Source organism: Capricornis sumatraensis, chromosome 1, assembly GCF_032405125.1.
Source record: "Capricornis sumatraensis isolate serow.1 chromosome 1, serow.2, whole genome shotgun sequence".
Lineage (NCBI taxonomy): Eukaryota > Metazoa > Chordata > Mammalia > Artiodactyla > Bovidae > Capricornis > Capricornis sumatraensis.
This window is the reverse complement of record NC_091069.1, coordinates 180,327,144-180,349,330: the sequence shown is the minus strand read 5'-3', so window position 1 is coordinate 180,349,330 and position 22,187 is coordinate 180,327,144. Positions and strand designations below refer to the sequence as shown.

At 39.0% G+C, this 22,187-nt stretch overlaps 1 protein-coding gene across 1 annotated transcript in view; it reads right to left on the bottom strand.

The window, feature by feature from the left end:
* The window catches only part of ATP13A4 (ATPase 13A4), a 92,749-nt gene that overhangs the window by 57,198 nt on the left and 13,364 nt on the right, over positions 1 to 22,187 (bottom strand). The window contains exons 5-10 of the mRNA XM_068968587.1: positions 13,679 to 13,825; positions 11,168 to 11,238; positions 10,995 to 11,075; positions 9,340 to 9,409; positions 7,172 to 7,306; positions 2,523 to 2,592 (exon numbers count right to left, since the gene is read on the bottom strand). Coding sequence (XP_068824688.1) covers positions 2,523 to 2,592; positions 7,172 to 7,306; positions 9,340 to 9,409; positions 10,995 to 11,075; positions 11,168 to 11,238; positions 13,679 to 13,825 — 574 coding nt within the window. The remainder of the gene's footprint in view (positions 1 to 2,522; positions 2,593 to 7,171; positions 7,307 to 9,339; positions 9,410 to 10,994; positions 11,076 to 11,167; positions 11,239 to 13,678; positions 13,826 to 22,187) is intronic.

Sequence of the window (22,187 nt, the reverse complement as noted above, 5' to 3'; positions counted from 1 at the left end):
TGGAAATGATAGTGTAAATGGAGGATTTTCAATAGATAGACAGTAAAATAACATAGATGTGCATGTGTGTATATAAGAATATATACAAATATATTTGCTTGTCTTTTTCTATATGTAGTTTCTCTAATTCTGTTCTCTGAGAGGGGTTGTGAGCAGTAAAAACCCAGTAATGAAAAAGAATGTAAAAGGCTCTACACTGAGAACTATAAGACATGACTGAGAGAAATCAAAGATTAAATGGAGAGATAGCATGTCCACAGGTCACAAGACCCAAACGTGTTAACATACCAATTTTTCACCAATTGATCTACAGATTCAACACAATCCCAGTCAAATTTTTAGCATTTTTTTTGGTAGAAATCGACAAGCTGATTCTAAAAATCATATGGAAATGCAAAGAGCCCTATATTGCCAAAACAACTCTGAAAGAGAACAAAGTTGGAGGACTAATATTATTCTATTTTAAGACTTATATAGTCACGTTATGTGGAATTAATATAAAGACAGGTAAATATTAGAATAGGATGAATAGGATAAGGAGTCCAGATAGATCCATTCAAGTACAGGAAACTGATTTTTGACAAAAGTGCAAAGACAATTAAGTGAAGAAAGGATTGCCCTTTCAATATATAGTATTAGGACATTTTGGATATCTGTTTGCAAAAAAAGAAAGTGAAAGTGAAGTTGCTCAGTCGTGTCTGACTCTTTGCGACCCCATGGATTGTAGCCCACCAAGCTCCTCCGTCCATGGGATTCTCCAGGCAAGAATATTGGAGTTGGTTGCCATTTCCTTTCAGGGGATCTTCCCAACCCAGGGATTGAACCCAGGTCTCCCGCATTGTGGGCAGACGCTTTAACCTCTGAGCCAGAACTTCAATCCTAAAGAAAACCCTCAAAATAAAGTACAGACCTAAATGTAAATCTTAAGACTATAATACCTCTAGAAGACAAAGTGGAAAATCTTGATGACCTTAAATTAGGCAAAGATGTCTTAGATGACACAAAAACGTGATCCACAAAAGAAAAAATCAGCAAACTAGACTTTAACAAAAGTAAACAAAAATCTACCCTTTTAAGATACTATGAAGGGAATGAGAAGATAAGTTACAGACTGAGATAAAATATTTGCAAATTATATCTGTAAAAAGTCTTGCATCCAGAATATAGAAAGAACGCTCAAAATTTAATAATGAGAAAATAATCTAATAAAAAGATTTGAATGGACACTTCACCAAAGATATAAAAGTAGCAAATGAAAATGTGCTCGATGCCATCAGTCATTGAAAGAAAGTGAAAGTGAGGTCGCTCAGTCATTCTCGACTTTTTGCAACCCCGTGGACTGTAGCCCACCAGGCTCCTCTGTCCATGGGATTCTCCAGGCAAAAATACTGGAGTGGGTTGCCATTTCCTTCTCCGGGGGATCTTCCCAACCCAGGGATCGAACCCAGGTCTCCCGCATTGCAGGCAGACAGTTTAACCTCTGAGCCACCAGGGAAGCCCTCCATTAGTCGTTAGGAAAATGTAAATTAAAACAACAATGAGATACTACCACTCACCTATTTAAATGATTAAAATGAAAAAGACTGACCATACTGAGCAGTGGTAAAAAAGGGAAGCAACTAGAACTCTTACACACTGCTGGTGGGAATGCACAATGGCACAACCACTTCTGAAAACAGTTTTGCAGTTTCTTTAAAAGTTAAATATGTATTTTTCATATGATTCAGTCATTCTACAGTCAGGTATTTTCCCATAAGAAATGAAAATGCATGTCCATAGAAAGAATTGAATCCAAACATTCAAGTAGAATTATTTGTAATAGTCCCAAAGTGGAAATAACTCAAATTTCCATCAACAACTAAATCCATTCACTAACTGGTCTACCTGGACAATGGAATCCACTTATAAATAAGAATAAGCTATTGATGTTCTTAACAAAAAGGATGAACTTCACAATTATTATAAACTTTGTTCTCTGCAAAATTAAACCCAAGATATACTTTAAAAGTTGATGATGGAAAGGAAAGCCTGGCGTGCTGTAGTTCGTGGGGTTGCAAAGAGTCGGACACGACTGAACGCCTGAACTGAACTGATACTTTAAAAGGCAAAAATGCATACAGTGCAGTACCATTTATAAAATATCCTGAACATGCAAAGTGGTTGCCTGAGGATGGGGATGCACAGTAAGAAGTTGAGAGGGAAGATTACAAACAGGCACGAGGCAACTTTTAGAGGTGATGGACAGTCATTATCTTTATTGTGGTGATAGTTCATGGGTAGGTACAATGTCTAAACCTACCAAATTGTACAATTTAAATATTAATATGTTCAGTTTATGGTATGTCAATTTTACTTCACATTTTTTAAGTGAAAAAAAATGTCAAGTTCCTCAGCCCTTTAAGTAATTGCACAGTAAAACAGACATGTGAAGATGAGAGTAGTAGAAACAATCAGAAATAAAAATTTAAATCCCTTTCTGATTTCATATGGACAACACATAGATCTAAAATGAAGTGACTTACCATTTTTCCCACATATAGAGACTGTAATGTTATTATGTGCTTCAACTAAACGGTGGAGCTTTACAGATTGCTGAAAAAGAAGAACAGACAATAGAAAAAAAAGCCTTTTCTATTTTAGGATAGGCCCTAGATAATAGCCAGTAGAGTCTCAACCTTCTTTAAAGATGGAGCCAATTGAATGTACTCTTTATAAACAAGACGGAGTAGCCTGCTAGTCAACTGAAAAAGCATCCAACTTGTGGTGGTCTTCATCCAGTGATAAGAAGCATGTGTTGCTTAGTAGAAAGAAATTTCCCAGCATGCTCTGTCCACTCAAAAGAACTTTGATCATTCAAGATTTATGTTTATACCTAAATAGCTTCAAGAACCAAGCATTATTTCAGCTTTGGGTCATCCTACATCAGAGTTCCTAATTTAACTTCATAAAGAGTTTAATGGTTCCTGTTCTTTCCTCATAGTACTTTATATACTTTAATATATAAGATATATGGGACATTGACAGTGAAAAAATAAGAGCAGACAAAAATAGTAATATAATTATATTTGATTTCACATTTATTAGGAAACTATTGTGTGAAAGACCTTTTACATGGTTCTGGGGATTAAAAAGTCCCAATCATTTGGTCTTTTCATTTTCTTTTTTCTGATTTTGTTATTTAAGACATTCCTTCAATCTCCTAGCTTCAAATCATTTACAGATTTGATTAATATGTCCTAAGAATAGTCAACAGAATAATATAAGGCGAAAAAGTTTTCTGCTATTAATCTATTATTTTATTTATTTATGCAGTCATTCCACATTTATTGAGTAATCTTTATGCTAAGAGATAGCAGTAGAATGGTCAACAAAGCAGAAATGATTCTTACCATCAAGAAATTTACAACCTACTGGGTAAATACATCTAATCAAATAATCACGCACATAAATACATCACTATGATCAACAATAAAATGGAAAAAGTAAAGTATTTTTGGAGCATATATAGCTAATGAACCAACAGAAATGTTAGTGACATTGAAATAAATAGGTTTTTGAACTATGAGTTTCAAATTCAAAAGAGATATTTGGACTGGAAATATATACATAAATTTGAAAGTCATTAGCATATGCTTTCAGAATTCATTAGTATATACAATATAAGGATAGTGAAGACTCAGTTGTACTCTCATGAAAGGACCATCAAGACATCATTATTAATAATAGCAATACAGCTAGGTAGAAAATAATATAATTTTGCTCCCTCCTACATAGGAAAGAAAAACAGAATATATGTATATTTCAAAAAAAAATTTTGGAAGAAATCACAAGAAGTTAATAAAAGAGGTTGCACAAGTGGAGGGATGAGGGAGAGGAAGCCTTTAAGTGGGTAAACATTTTCACATTGTTTTGGTTTTTAGACATCCATGTTTTGAAAAGCCAGGTTGAGGAGTTTGAACTATGAAAAGAGACTTCCCTGGTGGTCTAGTGATTCAGACTCCTCAGTTTCACTGCAGGAGGCACAGGTTCAATCCCTGGTCAAGGAAGTTCCTCATTGTGAAAGGAGCAGCCAAAAAGGAAAAAAAAAAAGAGGTGGGGGTGGAGGGGTTGGGGGGAGAATGGAGGAACATCTAGAGAAGTGGAGAGTGTGTTGTCAGTGAAGCCAAAGGGAAAGTAGTTAACATAGTCAAATACAACTGAGAGGTTTAGTGAAATCTACAGTTCGGAAAAAGTATTCACTGTAGGAAAGGAGTCATAAAATCTGCAAACTAATGACCAGCCACCCAATAAAAATTAATGAGGGACATGAATACAGTTCACAGCAAAAGAAAAACAAACAGCTTAAAACAAGAAAAAAAGTTCAACTCTCAATGGAAAACATGCAATTAAAGTTAAAGAATTCTGTTTTCTCTTATAGTGGCAAAAATGAGGAAAACACTCATCTACTCTTGGGGGAACATTAGTATTACTTGTTTAAGAGACATTTCACAATGTCTACTAAAATAGTATACAGCTTATGATTAAGTAGTTCTAGTTTCAAATATAGAAAATTCATATCTCCTTATCAATATGGATACATTATACACACATTTACATGTGATATAAATTACACATACTTGTGATTTATACATATTTGTAAACACACATATACATTGATGTGTGAAAACATATATGTGTAAATATCCTCAGTGTATCAGTGTTTTACCAGCAAAAGACTAAGAACAATCTAAATATCCATCAATATGACTGTCTTCAAAATTATGATACATTTAGAGAAAGCATATTTATGCAGATATGGAAATATATTTAAGATACATTAGGTGAAAGATATTTAAGATATATTAGGTGAAAATCGCAACTGTATAACAGTATACATAGCATATTTCCATTTGCACAAAACAAATTAACGCATATGTGTTTAACTGTGCTGCTGCTGCTGCTGCTGCTAAGTCACTTCAGTCGTGTCCGACTACGTGCGACCCCAGAGACAGCAGCCCACCAGGCTCCCCCGTCCCTGGGATTCTCCAGGCAAAAACGCTGGAGTGGGTTGCCATTTCCTTCTCCAATGCATGAAAGTGAAAAGTGAAAGTAAAGTTGCTCAGTCGTGTCCGACTCTTTGCGACCCATGGACTGCAGCCTACCAGGCTCCTCCATCCATGGGATTTTCCAGGTAAGAGTACTAGAGTGAGTTGCCATTGCCTTCTCCCTTAACTGTGCTAGAAGCATGTAAAGCATCTGGTCCCAGTGAATGCCTCTTAAAAGGAGACCCAAACACTGAAAGGAGGAGTATTTACTCCTCATTTACAGTTTTGTCCTGTGTGAATTTTTTTTATTATATCCATATGTTATTCTTTCTATTAAGAAACACCACCACCACCTAATTTAAAGAAAAGTATTGTCCTTTAATTTTAAAGTTATTTTAGGATTACAGTGATGACCTTAACAATAGTTGTTTGAATGGAATCACAAGAGAGGAAGCCAGCTCAGTATCAGTGAAACATGAGAGGGAGATGAGTAAATGAAGAAAGAAGCAAAATGAGCTCAGTAAGTTTTGCTTCAAAGGGAGAAAAGAAGTAGAGTCGTAACTGAAGTTTAAGGCACGGTAAAAAAAAAGGGGGGGGGCAGATTTTTTTCATTTGTTTCTTTTTCTATTTTTAAGTTGGGAAATACTTGAACATGTTTAAATGCTGATGGAGAAACATGAGCTTGTTTAAATGCTGATGTGAAAGCTCCCAAGGAGGGGGAGCCAGAAGGAGTCATTCACTGACCACATTTGCAGGCTGAGAAGGTAGGACAGAATGCTATAAAGCATGGGCACAGGACTTCCCTGGTGGTTCAGTGGCCAAGACTCTGAGCTCCCAATACAAGGGGCCTGGGCTCAATCCTTGCTTGGGAAACTAGATCCCACATGCAGCAACTAAGAGTTCCCAAGACCTGGTGCAATCAAATAAATAAAAATAAATACAAAAAAAAAAAATTAGAAGAAGAAGGCAGGCAAATGGCATTTCCTCACATGTAAGAGAGATCAAGGCAGGAGGAAGGTGGAGACAAAAATCATCTGGTTGTTGGAGAACGGGGAACGGAGCAAATTCCTGTCTTATGGTTTCCATCTTTGTGAAAAAAAGCAATGAAACAGACTATTAGCTGAGTTAGAGGAAAGGTAGAATGTGAATAGTTAGGCATCTTAGAAACTCGAATGAAGGTTTGGTCTGAAACTTTAATTTCAGAGAATTGGAGAGCATGTTGACTAGAGATATATAGAAAGCTTGCATCAGATTTATAGCACAATCAACCAACCTATATTGTGTAATACTTTTTCCCAACAGCACCTGGATCCCCTGGTATAGGTATAAGGAAAACCAAGAGTTGGATTGGGGTGTTGACAAGTGAGTGCCAACTCAACGTAAAAAGTAAAGATACTAAACATTCTCTGGTGGCGACGGTTTAGTCACTAAGTCATGTCCACCTCTTTGAGACCCCATGGACTGTAGCCCACCAGGCTGCTCTGCCCATGGGATTTCCCAGGCAAGAGTACTGGAGCTGGTTGCCATTTCCTTCTCAGGGGATCTTCCTGACCCAGCCCAGTGTCCTGCACCGTGGGCACTCTTTACTGACTAAGCCACAGAAGTCCCTATTAAACATTAAAGACTCCTCTACCTCCACCACCTTTAAGATCCATCAGTATTCTCCACATATTTTTCACTTATTTTTATATACATATTCTAGTAAAAATAAACTAAACAGAGGGGAAAAATACCTTGAAAGGTTAGGGATTGAGATGTGAAGGAATAGAAAGAACTAGTACTTGTTGAGTATCAGCAATTGTGCTAGATATTTACAAATGTGGTCTCATTTGTTATGAGGTGAGCAGTGACTTCTTCCAGGTGGCTCAGCAGTTAAGAATCTGCCTGCAAGGCAGGACACCTGGGTTTGATCCCTGGGTTGGGAATGTCCCCTGTAGAAAGGAATGGCAACCTACTCCAGTATTCTTGCCTGGAAAATCCCATGGATCAGGAGCCTGGTGGGCTACAGTCCATGGGGTCACAAAACAGTCAGACACGACTGAGCACACACATGGTGGGCAATGACTATTTCCCCATTGTACTCTTTTCTAACAAAATTTCAACAAAGTCAGAATTCTTCCCTTTTGAGACTTAGTGGTTAAACTCACCTCTCTGAGATCATATACAGTCAAAGCGATGGAAACGATGGACATGATTATGATGGCAAAAGCATACTCCTTATAGTCTTCACTAAACCACAGACAGACACTGAAGAGTTGAAATACATAAAATGGATTTAAAACCTATTGGCAGACATAAAAACAGGAAGACAAAGGAGATATTTAGGCTTTACACTTGGCTATTCATTGGCTTTTTTGTTATCATAATCATCTCCATGACACAAATCATCCTATTAAATATTCTTATTTTATTTATGCAGCAATTACCATGTGCTAGATACTACACTAAGCAACTTGTCCTGAATTTACTCATTTAATTCCCATAATTATCTCATTAAAACAGAAGTCATTACTTATCTCCATGGTAAAGATGAAGAAACTGACCTTAGATATTGAGAAATTGCCCAAAGTCACAGAGCAGCAAGTATCATAGACCAGGACCTGAACCCAGACAATCTGGCCCCAGAACAACTTACTTTTAATCACCACCGCTGCTGCTGCTGCTGCTGCTAAGTCACTTCAGTCGTGTCCAACTCTGTGCGACCCCATAGACGGCAGCCCACCAGGCTCTGCCATCCCTGGGATTCTCCAGGAAAGAACACTGGAGTGGGTTGCCATTTCCTTCTCCAATGCAGGAAAGTGAAAAGTGAAAGTGAAGTGGCTCAGTCGTGTCCGACCCTCAGCGACCCCATGGACTGCAGCCCACCAGGCTCCTCCATCCATGGGAATTTCCAGGCAAGAGTACTCAAGGGGGGTGCAACTGCCTTCTCCGTTAATCACTACTGGACCTTATTAACTTACAAAGGATCATCACATGTTTCCTCATGTTGACCATGACAAATGTCCTTTGAGGAGTACATAATATCATGGCTTCCCAGGTGGCTCAGTGGTAAAGAATCTGCCTGCAATGCAGGAGACCCAGGTTTGATCCCTGGGTCAGGAAGATCCCCTGGAGAAGGAAATGGCAACCCACTCCAGTGGTTTTGCCTGGAGAATTCCATGGACAGAAAAGCCTTGAGGGCTACGGTTCATAGGGGTCACACAGAGTTGGACACGACTGAGTAACTAACTCATTGTATGTCTATCACATGTACGTAGTAGTAGAATCATGTCCAGTTTACATTTATTGGCCTTCAGAAGACTGAAGCAGTAGGTCAGGTTTACAAAGTTTAAATTCTTTCTAGTTTACTGTCCTTCTCTATGACAAACATTGTCATATCTAAAGCCTTTCAAGTACTTTATTGTATGAGTTGAAGACTAAATTTTCTCATAAATAGAGAGCCAAGCTGAAGGGATAATCTGTAGCTGAGCATCTAGAACACTATGGGAGAAAGTAGAGATTTAACTCCAACAGTTGTAATCCTGCTCGGGTTAAAAACATTTTGTGCCTTTACTCAAATTCCTTCTAGTTGATTTTCATCTTTCTAAAACAGAAATCGTAATCTTTGCCTCTGGCTAGGGAATAAGCACAGAGAAACTTTTCTTATCGGTGTTTTCTGCTCTCATTCATGCCTTAGAGCTCGCTAAAAATTATTGAGAAAGAAGCTGGGGTTTAGTAAGCCTGTTTTAAGGCAACGAGGAGCAGAGGTCATGTGCAGGAGAGGATCCAGAGTATAGCTGTACAGTTACAGTGTCAATAATCACTGTAAAATGAAGAAGCAGCCCAGGGGTAGAGTTAAAGAGAAAAAATTCAAGGAAGTAAATGATGGTCAAATCTTTCTTTCCCTCCCCCACACACACTGAGATCAATAGAACTAATAAGGCTGAACAAATGCGTTTCTCTTACAATTTTAGGTGCTGAGGTAATTGTGTATGTTGTCCATAAGAAAGGGATTGAGTTGGTTAAGTTTTAATTATTATTACAGTGTCACAAAGATGAGACAGAAGATAAAAGCAAAGGATTCAAAAGGAAACATAGAACGAAAATCCTATGTTCACTGAGTCATTAAAGGGTAAGTAGACACGTGACCATCCTATCTTATGCTATAACAGGCAATGTGTATGTAAAAATGGACCCCAAGAAAGAGTAGGGATGTGAATATGCTTACCATTCTTTTAAGATAGTCCAAATTATGGTTACCATTGACAAATAGCATTCTTGATCATTTGAATAGAACCAAACTTTTCTAGCCAGCACCAAGAGAAAATAACGATACCTCCTTGATGAGCAGCTTCCAAATGGGTGTGATTTCAACATCGATAGTATTTGGCCCACATATCAACCTCCTGTGGGGAGAGATCACAGATCACTCAGTCACTACTAATAAAAATAAACGATTTCTCATCCATTCATAAAAAGGTCTGGTCCATGTTCACTATCTCACTTGTCAGATCAATATAAGTCTCCCTTGTAACATAATACCTCCATCTTTCTCAGAACAACTGGAGAAAGGGAGGATTTCCAGGTGCAAAACCAATAAACATGATCCTATTACATTTACTGAACTAGACTCTTCATGAAGTTAAAATTTTTTCCTGACGGTAATTTGGATATTTAGTTTTAGTCATTGTTCTATTCAGTTTCATGACTGGCACCCTCTCAACTCTGTCTCTCCCCAACTCTGGCTCCATGGATGTGAGACAGGGGTTCATTACAAGAGAACAGTTTTACTGATAAGAAATACCATGCCTGCTTCCCTCCTCCTATTCAGTTCTGGGAAGCTGCAGAATTTATTTTAGTGTGAGTGAAAAGATGTTGAGTTCTCAAAAATAGTTGCACAGATACACAGCCCTTTAATTGAAAACTCAGAGATGTGTTTCCTTGATTCTACAGAACAATGACTCTCTGTGAGTATTTTGCTGTTAAGAACACTAAAACACTTTATCTGTGGCTTCTATGTAAATGCTCAGATCAAAGAACTTAACAGAATGTATTACAGCAGTGCTTCCCAAATGTAATGTTCACATAGATAACCTTGTGGTCTTGTTAATGGCAAGATTCTGATTCAGTAAGGGTGAGGTTTGGTCTGAGATTCTGCATTTCTAACAAGCATCCAACTGAGGGTGATACTGTATGTAGACTGTGGGTCTATGCAAAGTGCCACCAAGGCTCCACTCTAAAATGGTCAGGAGGGGAATGCACGGATCATAGAAACTTAGGACTAGCAGGGTGTGTATAGAGTTCTCCTTCCCCTCTTTTAACAATTAGGAAACTGAAACCCAGAAAGGAGAAGCTATGTGCTTAAAGCACACAGGAAATTAGTAACAGGCTCTTGACATTCAGCACAATGCCCTTCCCAAACATCACTTCTATGCCCAGTAACTGATTTGGAATTGTAGAAGAGCTACAAGTCTTGAGTGATATTCTTCTACCACTCTACGATTATTATTTTGCTACATTATATAGTACATATTTCCTGATTAGTCAAAACTGGTTCAACCTTATTATAGTAACATTGAGAAGCATCGTGCAGAGTAGAAAGATAACAAAACCTATAGTCAAAGATGTAATTCTTCCTCTGTCACTTCCATCTGTGTGACCTTGTCTAGGCCGTTAACCGTTCTGAGTCTCAGATTTTTCATCTGTTTTATTGAGATGATAAGGGTGTCTGTTCTAACTCCCCCACAAAGTTGCTCTGATGAAGTAAGATAATGGATATAAAAGCATTTGTTTTAATAATATTAAATAGAGCACTACAACATATTCTGATATTATTAATAACCAGTTAAGACAGCTATTTCCTGGGCCCTCTTTTAGACTACCTGGTGACAGTCATTTCCAGCTTTCAATATAGATTGATAACAATATAGATAACAGTATAGGCGTTTATGCATCTATAGGTACGTAGATAGATAACAAGAAACTTGGTACCTAATCTCTTGTTCTTCAGTTGTCAGACCAGATCCAAACTTGAGGTGTATCTTGGCAGAACTTAGGCAGTCTTCCAAACAGCTAAAATAATAATAATATTGAGAAAGACATATTAGTAAAATATATCTGAGATAGTATTTTTCTTTTTGGATATAATTGTTCAAACAACTTACCCAATTTTCTGGAAATGTCCTTCCAAGTTGTCCCAAACATATCTTATTTTCTGCACTTTTATGCATCTCACCTGCAAAAGAAAAGTGCTAAGAAATCTCCAGTTTGAGTATCAATGGATACACACAACCCAGAGACTAAAGAAGCATTTGTGAAAGAAGTGAAGTATGTTAGCAAATCTAACATACTTAAGATTTTATCCTTTCCTAGCATATCTTATCCTTGGCTATGACAGAAATGGCATTCTTTATTTGAAGTCTTCATTCAATCAATGTGTACCATGGACTTTACTATATAAGTAAAACTCAGCCTCTGCATTCCACTGCTTGATAACCTAACAAGGGAAGGAAATATGTTATAAAAAGGGAAAACTGTATCATATAATCAAATTATATAAATGTCAAAGAAATGAATGCATAATAAAGCAAAAATTATAGGATTGAAATACTGTAGAAATATAGAGGGTAGATGACAGAAGGTGTCATGGAGAAGAATCAGAGCTGCATTCTTAAAGGATTGGAAGAATATTGTTCAGACGAGAAGATGACATTTCAAAGAGGTTTTGTACAATTTAGTTGTGGGGGAAGGCAAGTGAGGGGACCTATTTGACAGCAGAATGGAGAAAGAGGCTGGAAGGATGAATAAAGATCAGAGTATGAATTCTCAAATGCTTGGGTAAATATTTAGAACTTAATTTTGTAAGCAACAGATTTGCAGAATAACCTATGGAAGAGATACTAAAAAAAAAAAAAAAGATTAGACTGACAGGTTCTAGAAGTCTTTGAGGACATTATTGCAAGAAAATGAACTCTAGGAAATGAGCATCCAAGGGTACTGACAATGGGAAGGAGAAGAAAGGTTAATGCTTATGACATTATGACTTTCTATTTCTAATTTTTAAAGCAATTTTACCTATGAATCTGAACTTCCCTTAACTGGTGGTCTAATTAAGCACAAAGAGAAATGTAAGACTGTCATGTTGTCATGCAGCACTAGTTGGAGTCAACTAAGGCACTTTTAAAAACACTGATAAGTGCAGATATTGAGCCTAGGTCCCAGAACGTTCCTTTTTAAGACTTCTGCCCCTTCCTCACACTTTGTTGAACATGTGTCTTCATTTGTCAATCCACTTATTTGTTTGACGGAATTAAAGATGGTGGAGAGACTTCCCTGGTGGTCCAGCGGCTAAGACTCTGAGATCCCAATGCAGGGAGCCCAGGTTTGATCCCTGGTCAAGGAATTAGATCCCACGTGCCATAACTAAAGACACCAACAAAGACTAAAGATCCCATGTGCTGTAACTGAGACCTGGTGCAGCAAAACAAATAAATTATGCTGTTGTTGTTGTGGTCAAGCTCAACTTTTGTGATCCCACGATCTGGAACCCACCAGGCTCTCTGTCCACGGGATTTCCCAGGCAAGAATACTGGAGTAGGTTGCCATTTCCTTCTCCAAGGGATCTTCCCAACACAGGGATTGAACCCACATCTCCTGCATTGGCGGGTGAATTATTTACCCCTGAGCCACTAGAGAAGTCCAGATAAATAAATAAAATTTTTTTTTTTAATTTAAAGATCGTAGACGCCAATAATATTCTGAGGTTGTATCCATGGGATGATTTGGGATGCCTACTTCTCCAGGTTCATGGCCAGCTAACAGGTTAAGCAATCTGTCAGCTGGGTGCTTGACCTTTTTTGCTTTTGTTTATTTTGGCAATTATGACATCTGAGTGGTAACAATTGACAGTAGAGAAACTCTCAGCAATTGATTTTATTATTTCCAAAAACTGACCTTGAGCTCATAACCAATTTAAACAGTTGCCTGCACCTATATAAATTTAAGAGAAAGAAGTCTGTTATAAATATGTTTTAAATATGAATGTTAACTAGTCATAATTTAAGTAATACTAATTTAATATGATGGGAAAAGAGTAACCCAAATGCATTTGAATGACAGAATTCAAAATAAGATGATCTTATAGACAAATTTCCTAGGATATTCTTTGGGGATTAACCTTTACTGTAAGACAAATCCTGTTGCATAGGTTATAATACAGGCATGATACTCCTAAGAGTTAATATGCACTGAACATCTACTACATACCTCCAACCATATTGATCTTTGCATTTCTTAATTAACTGAATTGCATCAATTAATATTAGCAGTAGGCATTATCAGAGTTTAGTAATTGACTCAAGATTGCAGTTTTGAAGGATGAAGATGAGATTTGAACTGAGCTCTGGCTCCAAAATCCATATTCTTTATAATGTTCTATACTGTAAATTAAAGATTGGCCCAGTGGAGGATCTGAATTTAACCACTTTTATTGAAATATAGCAGCTGTACAATATTCTGTAAGTTACATGTGTACAATATAGTGACTCACAATTTTTAAAGGTTATATTCCATTTTTAGTTACTTTAAAGTATTGACTATATATGAATTTAATCTTGTATTTGGAAGGAAAAAGATTCAATTTCTCTGGCATGTGCAGGAGCCATAATCGCACTTACCTTTAGGTCTGGCTTTCTTACGGCTCTATTTATGATACTCTCCTCGTCCGTGATGAAAGGATTGCCAGGACTGAACTGAAACGCGCTGTTCAAGGCTGACAGGCAGATCCACGTTACCTTTTTCCGAGAGTAAGTCTGGAATTCATCCTGAGGAAGTAAATACCAAAACTCCCGTGAAGTTAAGGAAGTCATCAGGCTAAAACTCAACCTGAAAAGCAGTGTTTTAATATAACTGTGTAAGTTTGCAGAGTTAATAAACCCTCTTGATGGGACTCTATGCCTTTGAAAGCTAGTAGATTTAGAGCTTTAAGGGGGCAAAGTCTCGGCATGACTTACTGAGGAATCAGAAGGTGAATATGATGCCTTGGCATACAACAGCACTCAAGAGTCCTGAGGCAGATGTTCAGATAAGAACCAGTTTTCCCTATTACCCTCCAACCATGGGGCTACGACCACATACAAATTTCACAGGGAAAAGAAAGTCTCAAACAAGCAAGCATTCCAAAGTGTTTCTAAAGGGCTAAGAGACCAGGTGAACCGAACCATCCTCTTATTTTGAGGCTGAACTTCAATTCCACGGCTTCCAGAACAACCCCTTTAACACTTCTTGTGGGGGTGGGGGTGGGGAGGACCGTCACTACACCAACTCCAGAAGACTGCCACTGTCCCTCTCTCGTGCTCCCAATTACCTTCTGCCTTACATTCCCTTAGCTCTTCCAGACTGTCTTGAAGGTAGGTGCCATATTTTACTGTCGCTTACACCCCATCCGCGTGGGGAATTTTGATTCACTCAATGAGAGTCTGATGAATGGATGAGAAAAGTATGGAAAGTGTGAGCGGAACATGCCCAGGGGTAATTGTCAAGATGTTGGCAGAGGCAGCACTGAGGAAGGCATCTTAGTGCATGACCCTGATTGAAGCTGCTTCCGCTTCAGTTCGCTGATGACTCCATCACAGCATAGGACTACAGGCAGCAGCTCTGGACTGAGTAACCATGATGGCCCCTTAGAGGCTGATTGATAATAACCGTGGTTATCATCTGAATGGGCAAATGGCACACATAAATTCCACTTGGATGTCTGGTAAACCTCAGGAGCTGGGAAGAATGGCCAGGAAAAGGGAAGCCTGGGAAGCAATTTGAGGCCTAGGAATGTAGGTCAGAACCAGAGATTGTCTCCATCACAACCACTTTTGCCACGAAGAGTGAGCTGACTGCAAAAGGCAGTGAGAAGCGTTAGTAGTTATTGTAGCTAAGTCTCTTACAATGATTCTCCTCAGGCAAAGCCCACCTCCATGCCTTTGTTCCTGCTGTTTCCTCAGCCTGGAGTCTCTATAAGTCTCCCTGGGGCCCGATCCTAACCATCCTTCTGACTCAGAGTTCACGTATGGGAACATTCCTAGTTTCTCTGATCTTTCCTCTAAATCATCAGGGTACCTGAGATTCTTACCACATACAACCTCACTGCATCATCTTTTGTCCCCTCACCTTATCACTCCTCTCAGACTGTAGGTAGAGATCATGACTGATGGATGTCTGTGCTCCAGCCTGGCTTAGCACAGATTCTGAGAGAAACAACTGGAGAGAGAGAGAGAGGAGGGAGATGATCAGGGAAGGCAAAACAAAGGGAGTAGAGAGAACAGAAGAAGGGAGAGGAAGAGAAAAAAGGAGAGGAAAGAGAAGGAAAGAAGAGAAAAGGAGAGGAAATTTTAAAGAGAGAGGAGGGGAGGAAGGAAAAACCTTAGTAGAAATTTGAAAGTTAATGAGTTAATATTAAAAACCAGTAAAGTTGGCTATACTTCATTTTTTAATTACTAAATCAAATCATATCTGCATGGAGTTACCTTCACAGCCTAAGAATGACTGAAGGTGGCTGCATTTCCAGTACTAAGCCACTGAACTAGGGCCTGTTCCAGGTACTGTGGAATACACCACCAGCTCCCTAGAACACAACTCAACACAGCTCAACATCATCCAGCTTTGCCTTTAATCACATGAAAGAGTCAAGGGCTCTGTTACGAGAAAAACTTTGTGTTTCCAATAGCAGTAATACAACAGTTAATATTTACTGAGCACTTATTATGTTTTAGGCACATATAACGCCACATGCGTATGCTTTCATTTAAAGCTTGAAAACCCTAGGAGGTAGTTACTGTTCATCACCATCCCCATTCTATAGGGAGGAAACTAAGTCACAGTTGGTAACCATTAGAGCAAAGATTTGACACCCTCATCCCCCAGACCTTCTAGAACCTGTCTTACCCTCTGCTCTAGTCTATATTTTGTTTAAAAATACAGTTTGATTGAATTGCCATTTTATACCCAGCCTGAGCTAAGATTACCAAAGGACAAAGTATCAAATGAAGTATCAGTGAAAACCTTGGTAAGAAAGTATATAATTTTTAGATAAACAGGAATACAAATTACAAAAATGGCCTCAGGATCAGAGACCTCAGACCACCAAGTGAGGACAATTAGGAAAATAAGTTCCTCTGCTGCTGCTGCTGCTGCTGCTGCTAAGTCCCTTCAGTTGTGTCTGACTCTGTGCGACCCCATAGACGGCAGCCCACCAGGCTCCCCCGTCCCTGGGATTCTCCAGGCAAGAACACTGGAGTGGGTTGCCATTTCCTTCTGCAATGCACGAAAGTGAAAAGTGAAAGTGAAGTTGTTCAGTAGTGTCCGACCCTCAGAGACCCCATGGACTGCAGCCTACCAGGCTCCTCCATCCATGGGATTTTCTAGCTAAGAGTACTGGAGTAGGTTGCCATTGCCTTCTCCAAAGGTCCTCTTGGTCCTCTTAAATGAAGCAAAATAATATTAACTACTAATTTTCAAATGATTACTTGATAGTTTTAAGCAATTGCTGTGCCAGTTGTCATATTTTAGGTTCACAAATCTCCAAAGTTGATATTAAAATCTCCATTTTGCACATGAGAAAATTCTCCATCAATAAGGCTAAAAATTGTCCAAGCCAATCTGGTATGGGGAGCAAGAGGGAACAGAGACCTGAGACCAGGTCTTCTCATGCTAAATCTTGTCTCCTTCCTCTTTGTTTCAACAAGTCATCCAACAGTGTTTGTGGTTCATGTATAGAAATCACCTTGATTTCTAGACTGTATATCAAATAGCATCAGTTGCTCAGAATCTCTGATCTCCTAGCAACAGAGAATCTGACTCCCAAAATCAAGCTGTCACCCTCTGGTTCAGTGTGACAGCAAACAGACCTCTAGACCTTAATCCCTAAAAGGGAAAAGGCAAATTGGAACACTGGAACTCCCAAGCTCTCACGGGCCAGTATTAATCCAATGTACTGACTGCATATCTTAGTCTAGGCAAGTATTAAAGGCTGAAATTCTTCTTATTAGTCTAAAGTATTACTAAACTGAAGGTGCTTGGATATAGTCGTCTCTAACCTCATCCCCTTCCTGTCATCCCCTTTACTCCCAGGGCCATTTAATTCAAATTCTCTGTAATGCAAAGTAGAACTCTATATGCTAAATAAAGATGCCACCGTGACTTTTCCTTTGTTTACTACTCTGTTAAAAACTGTAAAATCCTGCATATTTTTAATAACTATAAATGAAAAGTAACCTTCAAATATTGTATACTTTTAAAAAATGATAATTAAAAAAAAGAAATACACCCAACTTTTTAAGGACAATATAAGACAAAGAAAGGGAAGGAAAGTGTGTCACTGTGGAGTGGTCACCCTGGGTGAGCTCATAACTTCTCTCCATTTTCAACTTGGTGTTGTCCAGTATGGAAAAGGCATGGGCTCCTTCATGAGATCAAATCTCAGCTCCAAACCCAACTGGAAAATCATCGCCACTCTCTGAACTTAATTTTCATTATCCAGGAAGTGGGGGTCATAATACACACTTCATGGATGTTTTCAGGGTTAAAGGCATAATGTATGTGACCCAGGCTGAATCTGGCCTCTAACTGCTGTGACAAATGTTGGTTGGGTGCAGTGCTGAACCTCATTTCCCTAGTATGTTGTTCCTGAGATTTGCTATAACTAGGAACTTATTTTCCCTTTAAAGAAATTTAGAATCTCTAAGAGTCTGTTTCTCCTTCTGGAAAAGAAGTATGCTGCTGCTGCTAAGTCACTTCAGTTGTGTCTGACTCTGTGCGATGCCAGAGACAGCAGCCCACTAGGCTCCCCCATCCCTGGGATTCTCCAGGCAAGAACACTGGAGTGGGTTGCCATTTCCTTCTCCAATGTATGAAAGTGAAAAGTGAAAGTGAAGTTGCTCAGTCGAGTCCGACTCTGCAACCCCATGGACTGCAGCCCACCAGGCTCCTCCGTCCATGGGATTTTCCAGGCAAGAGTACTGGAGTGGGGTGCCATTGTCTTCTCCCAGAAAAGAAGTATATTTACCTAGAAATGGCTATTTCCTCTTCAGTCTGTTTCCTAGCTCTCTCAAGCACTTACTGAGTTACAAAATACTTAAATACACTGAAGACCTACCACTTTAAATAATTGCTTTGTAATGCATGGGCTGGAAGAAGCACAAGCTGGAATCAAGATTGCCGGGAGAAATAACAATAACCTCAGATATGCAGATGACACCACCCTTATGGCAGAAAGTGAAGAGGAGCTAAAAAGCCTCTTGATGAAAGTGAAAGAGGAGAGTGAAAAAGTTGGCTTAAAGCTCAACATTCAGACAACGAAGATCATGGCATCTGGTCCCATCACTTTATGGGAAATAGATGGCGAAACAGTGGAAACAGTGTCAGACTTTATTTTGGGGAGCTCCAAAATCACTGCAGATGGTGACTGCAGCCATGAAATTAAAAGACGCTTACTCCTTGGAAGAAAAGTTATGACCAACCTAGAGAGCATATTCAAAAGCAGAGACATTACTTTGCCAACAAAGGTCCATCTAGGCAAGGCTGTGGTTTTTCCAGTGGTCATGTATGGATAGGAGAATTGGACTGTGAAGAAGGCTGAGCGCCGAAGAATTGATGCTTTTGAACTGTGGTGTTGGAGAAGACTCTTGAGAGTCCTTTGGACTGCAAGGAGATCCAACCAGTCCATTCTAAAGGAGATCAGCCCTGGGATTTCTTTGGAAGGAATGATGCTAAAGCTGAAACTCCAGTACTCTGGCCACCTCATGTGAAGAGTTGACTCATTGGAAAAGACTCTGATGCTGGGAGGGATTGTGGGCAGGAGGAGAAGGGGACAACAGAGGATGAGATGTCTGGATGGCATCACTGACTCGATGGACGTGAGTCTGAGTGAACTCTGGGAGTTGGTGATGGACAGGGAGGCCTGGCGTGCTGCGATTCTGGGGTTGCAAAGAGTCAGACACGACTGAGCAACTGAACTGAACTGAACTGAATGCATATAATCCAAACTGTTTGCCTGGCAAATCTAGATGTTTTAACACTCAAGTGTCGTCTTTACCTCCTCTTCACCAAGGGAATGAATCAGACCCGTCCAGTCCTTGAACTCTAAAAGAATAAGATTTAAAATAACTTGAGTGGATTTCAAAGAAGGAATGTACACAGAAGACTTAGGTTTGACCTGGACAGAAAGATAGAGAAGCAAACCTGGACAATTTTTATCTCCTGTGGACTTGTACTTTTTGGACCTTGGAAATACCAGACTAACTTTTATATTGAATGAAGTGAGTGACCTTGCTTATCTCTTTCCAACCTTCTGCTGTAAGCACCTCATCTCTTGGAGTTTAAGAACAGTGTAATGGTCACTTCAAGTTCAGGCTTATCCTCTTGTATAGAAGTTCACTTCACAAAATGCAGTACCTCTAAGATGGCCTTAAGAAAAAAAATGTTACGCATTGCAAAATTCCAAACAGGTAGTAGGAATCAGTATTTTTCATTTGGGGTTGCATATATTACCTTGGATCTGAGTAAGGCAACTGCAAGATTCCAGTGTGCTCTGTGGGCTCCCTCAGTGGCCCTAAGGAGACCTAGGACCATTGTCCTGACATGGCAGTAAGTCCCCTGTACTGGAACCCCCTGTCTTGGTAGGAGTCAGGTTGTCCTTTGTTACCAGCTACTGCCCTCTAGGATCTTTCTCCCTATCTTCTCTATTTTGCCCCAGTGGCCTTCAAGGTTTCACTTTCTGTTTTGTTTGGTTTGCTAGCTTCTGTTCTCAGGATTTTGGTTCTCTTTTTTCCTTTCTGGTAAGTAATTACTCTTGGAATATGGGAAGTTCACTCTCTAAGGGCAGTCTCCTTCTGGAATTTCTGCTGGTCTTCTATATAAGAACTATGGACCTGAGTTCTGCAAGTATTTGTCTTGCTGGACTACAATTACTTGGGATGATTTATAATAAAACTGGCCAACGTGGGGCCTCTTTGAAATTCCTAAATTAGTTTCCCTATGCAGGGCTTCCTGGTGACACAGATGGTAAAGAGTCCATCTGCAATGCAGGATACCTGGGTTAGATCACTGGGTAGGGAAGATCCCCTGGAGAAGGAAATGGTTACCCCCTCCAGTATTCTTGCTGGAGAATTCCATTGACAGAGGAGTCTTATGGACTACAGTCCAAGAGGTCACAAAGAGTCCGACACAACTCAGCAACTAACACTTTCATTTTCACCCATACAGTCAATTAGAAAAATGTAAGGCAAAAATGGAAGCATATCTCAACAAGCATTTTTGAGGACTCGGGAAACATAATAATTAATCCACTTCCCTCAGAGAAACTGCTCACAATTCTGTTGAAGGATTTCAGAACTGGAAATTCCTCTGAGGCTTCTGAGAGCTCTCTTTGTCTCTCTGACTCTCTCACGCTCACTCTGCTCCTCTGTGTTCCTCTGAAGATTCATCACAATGTTTTCCTTGCTATCCATATCTCTCTGAACTTTCTTTTTATAGCGCTGCTGATTGATTATTACAACAATAATTGTAAGGACCTGATGAAAATGTCTATGATTATTGTGGTCATTTTGAATTGATGGCCCTAATTCTGACCCTAAGGGAACAAAAGTCCTCAGAGGAGTTGTGCATTTCTCCCCCTGTTTCTTTGAGATATAAATGTTCTACCTCATCTTCTCAGGAAACTCCTGTCTAGACCATCTCCAACTCATAAGACTGAAAAAAATGGAAAAGAGGTCTTTTAATTCAAACTGCTAAAAGGACTCTCTGGCCCAAACAGCCTCCTTAAAATTGCTTGTCAAGGGCAAATGCAAATCTTCTAAGTCTTTCCCACACAAAATAAAAGACTTCAGCCATCTGAGCAAGCAGATATAATTTGTTGCAACTGTTATTTATAAACTAGTGAGCTTTTTTTTTTATTGTACCTGATTCATGACTAAAGTTTTAAAATTCAAGCTATGAGATTTCTAAACTCTCTAAAATCATATACCTTCTGCATGATCACCTCTCTTTCTCCTCTGTGGGACATGGCTGTCTGGGAATGAGTCTCCCCAGTGCCAAGGGGGTTAATACTAATGTCAAATAACCAAGTGGTTGATCATTAATGCTTTCTAAAGAAACGTCTCTATCAGAAGGGAGAAATTTGGAGAACTGTGAATGGAAAACCAAAATGGAGTCAGTATTGCTAAGAGAGCACTCTTAAATGGAGCCAGGAGACTATTAAGGAAGTGTGACTTATGCACCTTTCACCCTGGATGAAATCTGACTTTTTGATCTGATGAAGTCATCCACAATACCTGCCACAAATTCAAAATACTTATCAGGCCCTTACCCTAAGATAACTTACATCAGTCTATTTATTTATTTGACCTCTACCCAGAAACAACTGTGATTTCTTAAGGACAGACATATTCTGACTTGTGTCAGAGTCAATCATAATTGTCCCCAGGCAACAGTGGTGACTTTTTATTCTTATTACCCTTCACTCTCTCTTTGCCAGAACACTCTGTCAGGGTACTCAAATCTGTCTCCAGAATTGCAGTTCTTGAGACTTCAAATAGGTTGTATCCATGTTTATAAGCAAAAAAAAAAAAAAAAAGGAAAGAAAGAAAAACCACAGAAATCCTTAACAACTCACCATAAATTTTGTTTTCACTGCTTACAGCTCTGGAACCATGAGCCTTTCTTTTAACTTCTCTATGTCTCCATTTGTAAAATAGGGAAAATATAATCTCTACCAGTAAGGACCAAATAAGACAGCATATATGCAAATGCTTTGCAAATCATAAGTCACAATATAAATAACCCTATCTTATAAAAGATAGTAGCCTCAAGACTATTTGCCCTAACAAAAAAATCATCTCAGAGATTCCAGCTTATGAAATTTCAGGCATTTCTGGCTAGATTCTTAACCAAAAAGTCGTTTAAAGTAGGGGGATAGGGAAACAGAATTCAGAGAAAGGAATGCATACCTAAAAGAAACATAATACTATCTCCTCTTACTTTCTCACTCATAGTGTTTCACTTTACTGTCTTGATAAAGTTTTGGTAGAATCTGTGAAACCATTTATTGCATGTTCAACTCATTTATTTAGTTTAAATAATTAGTGAGCACCTGCTGTGGCCACAAGCTAGGTGCTACACACAGTGAAAAGCCATGGT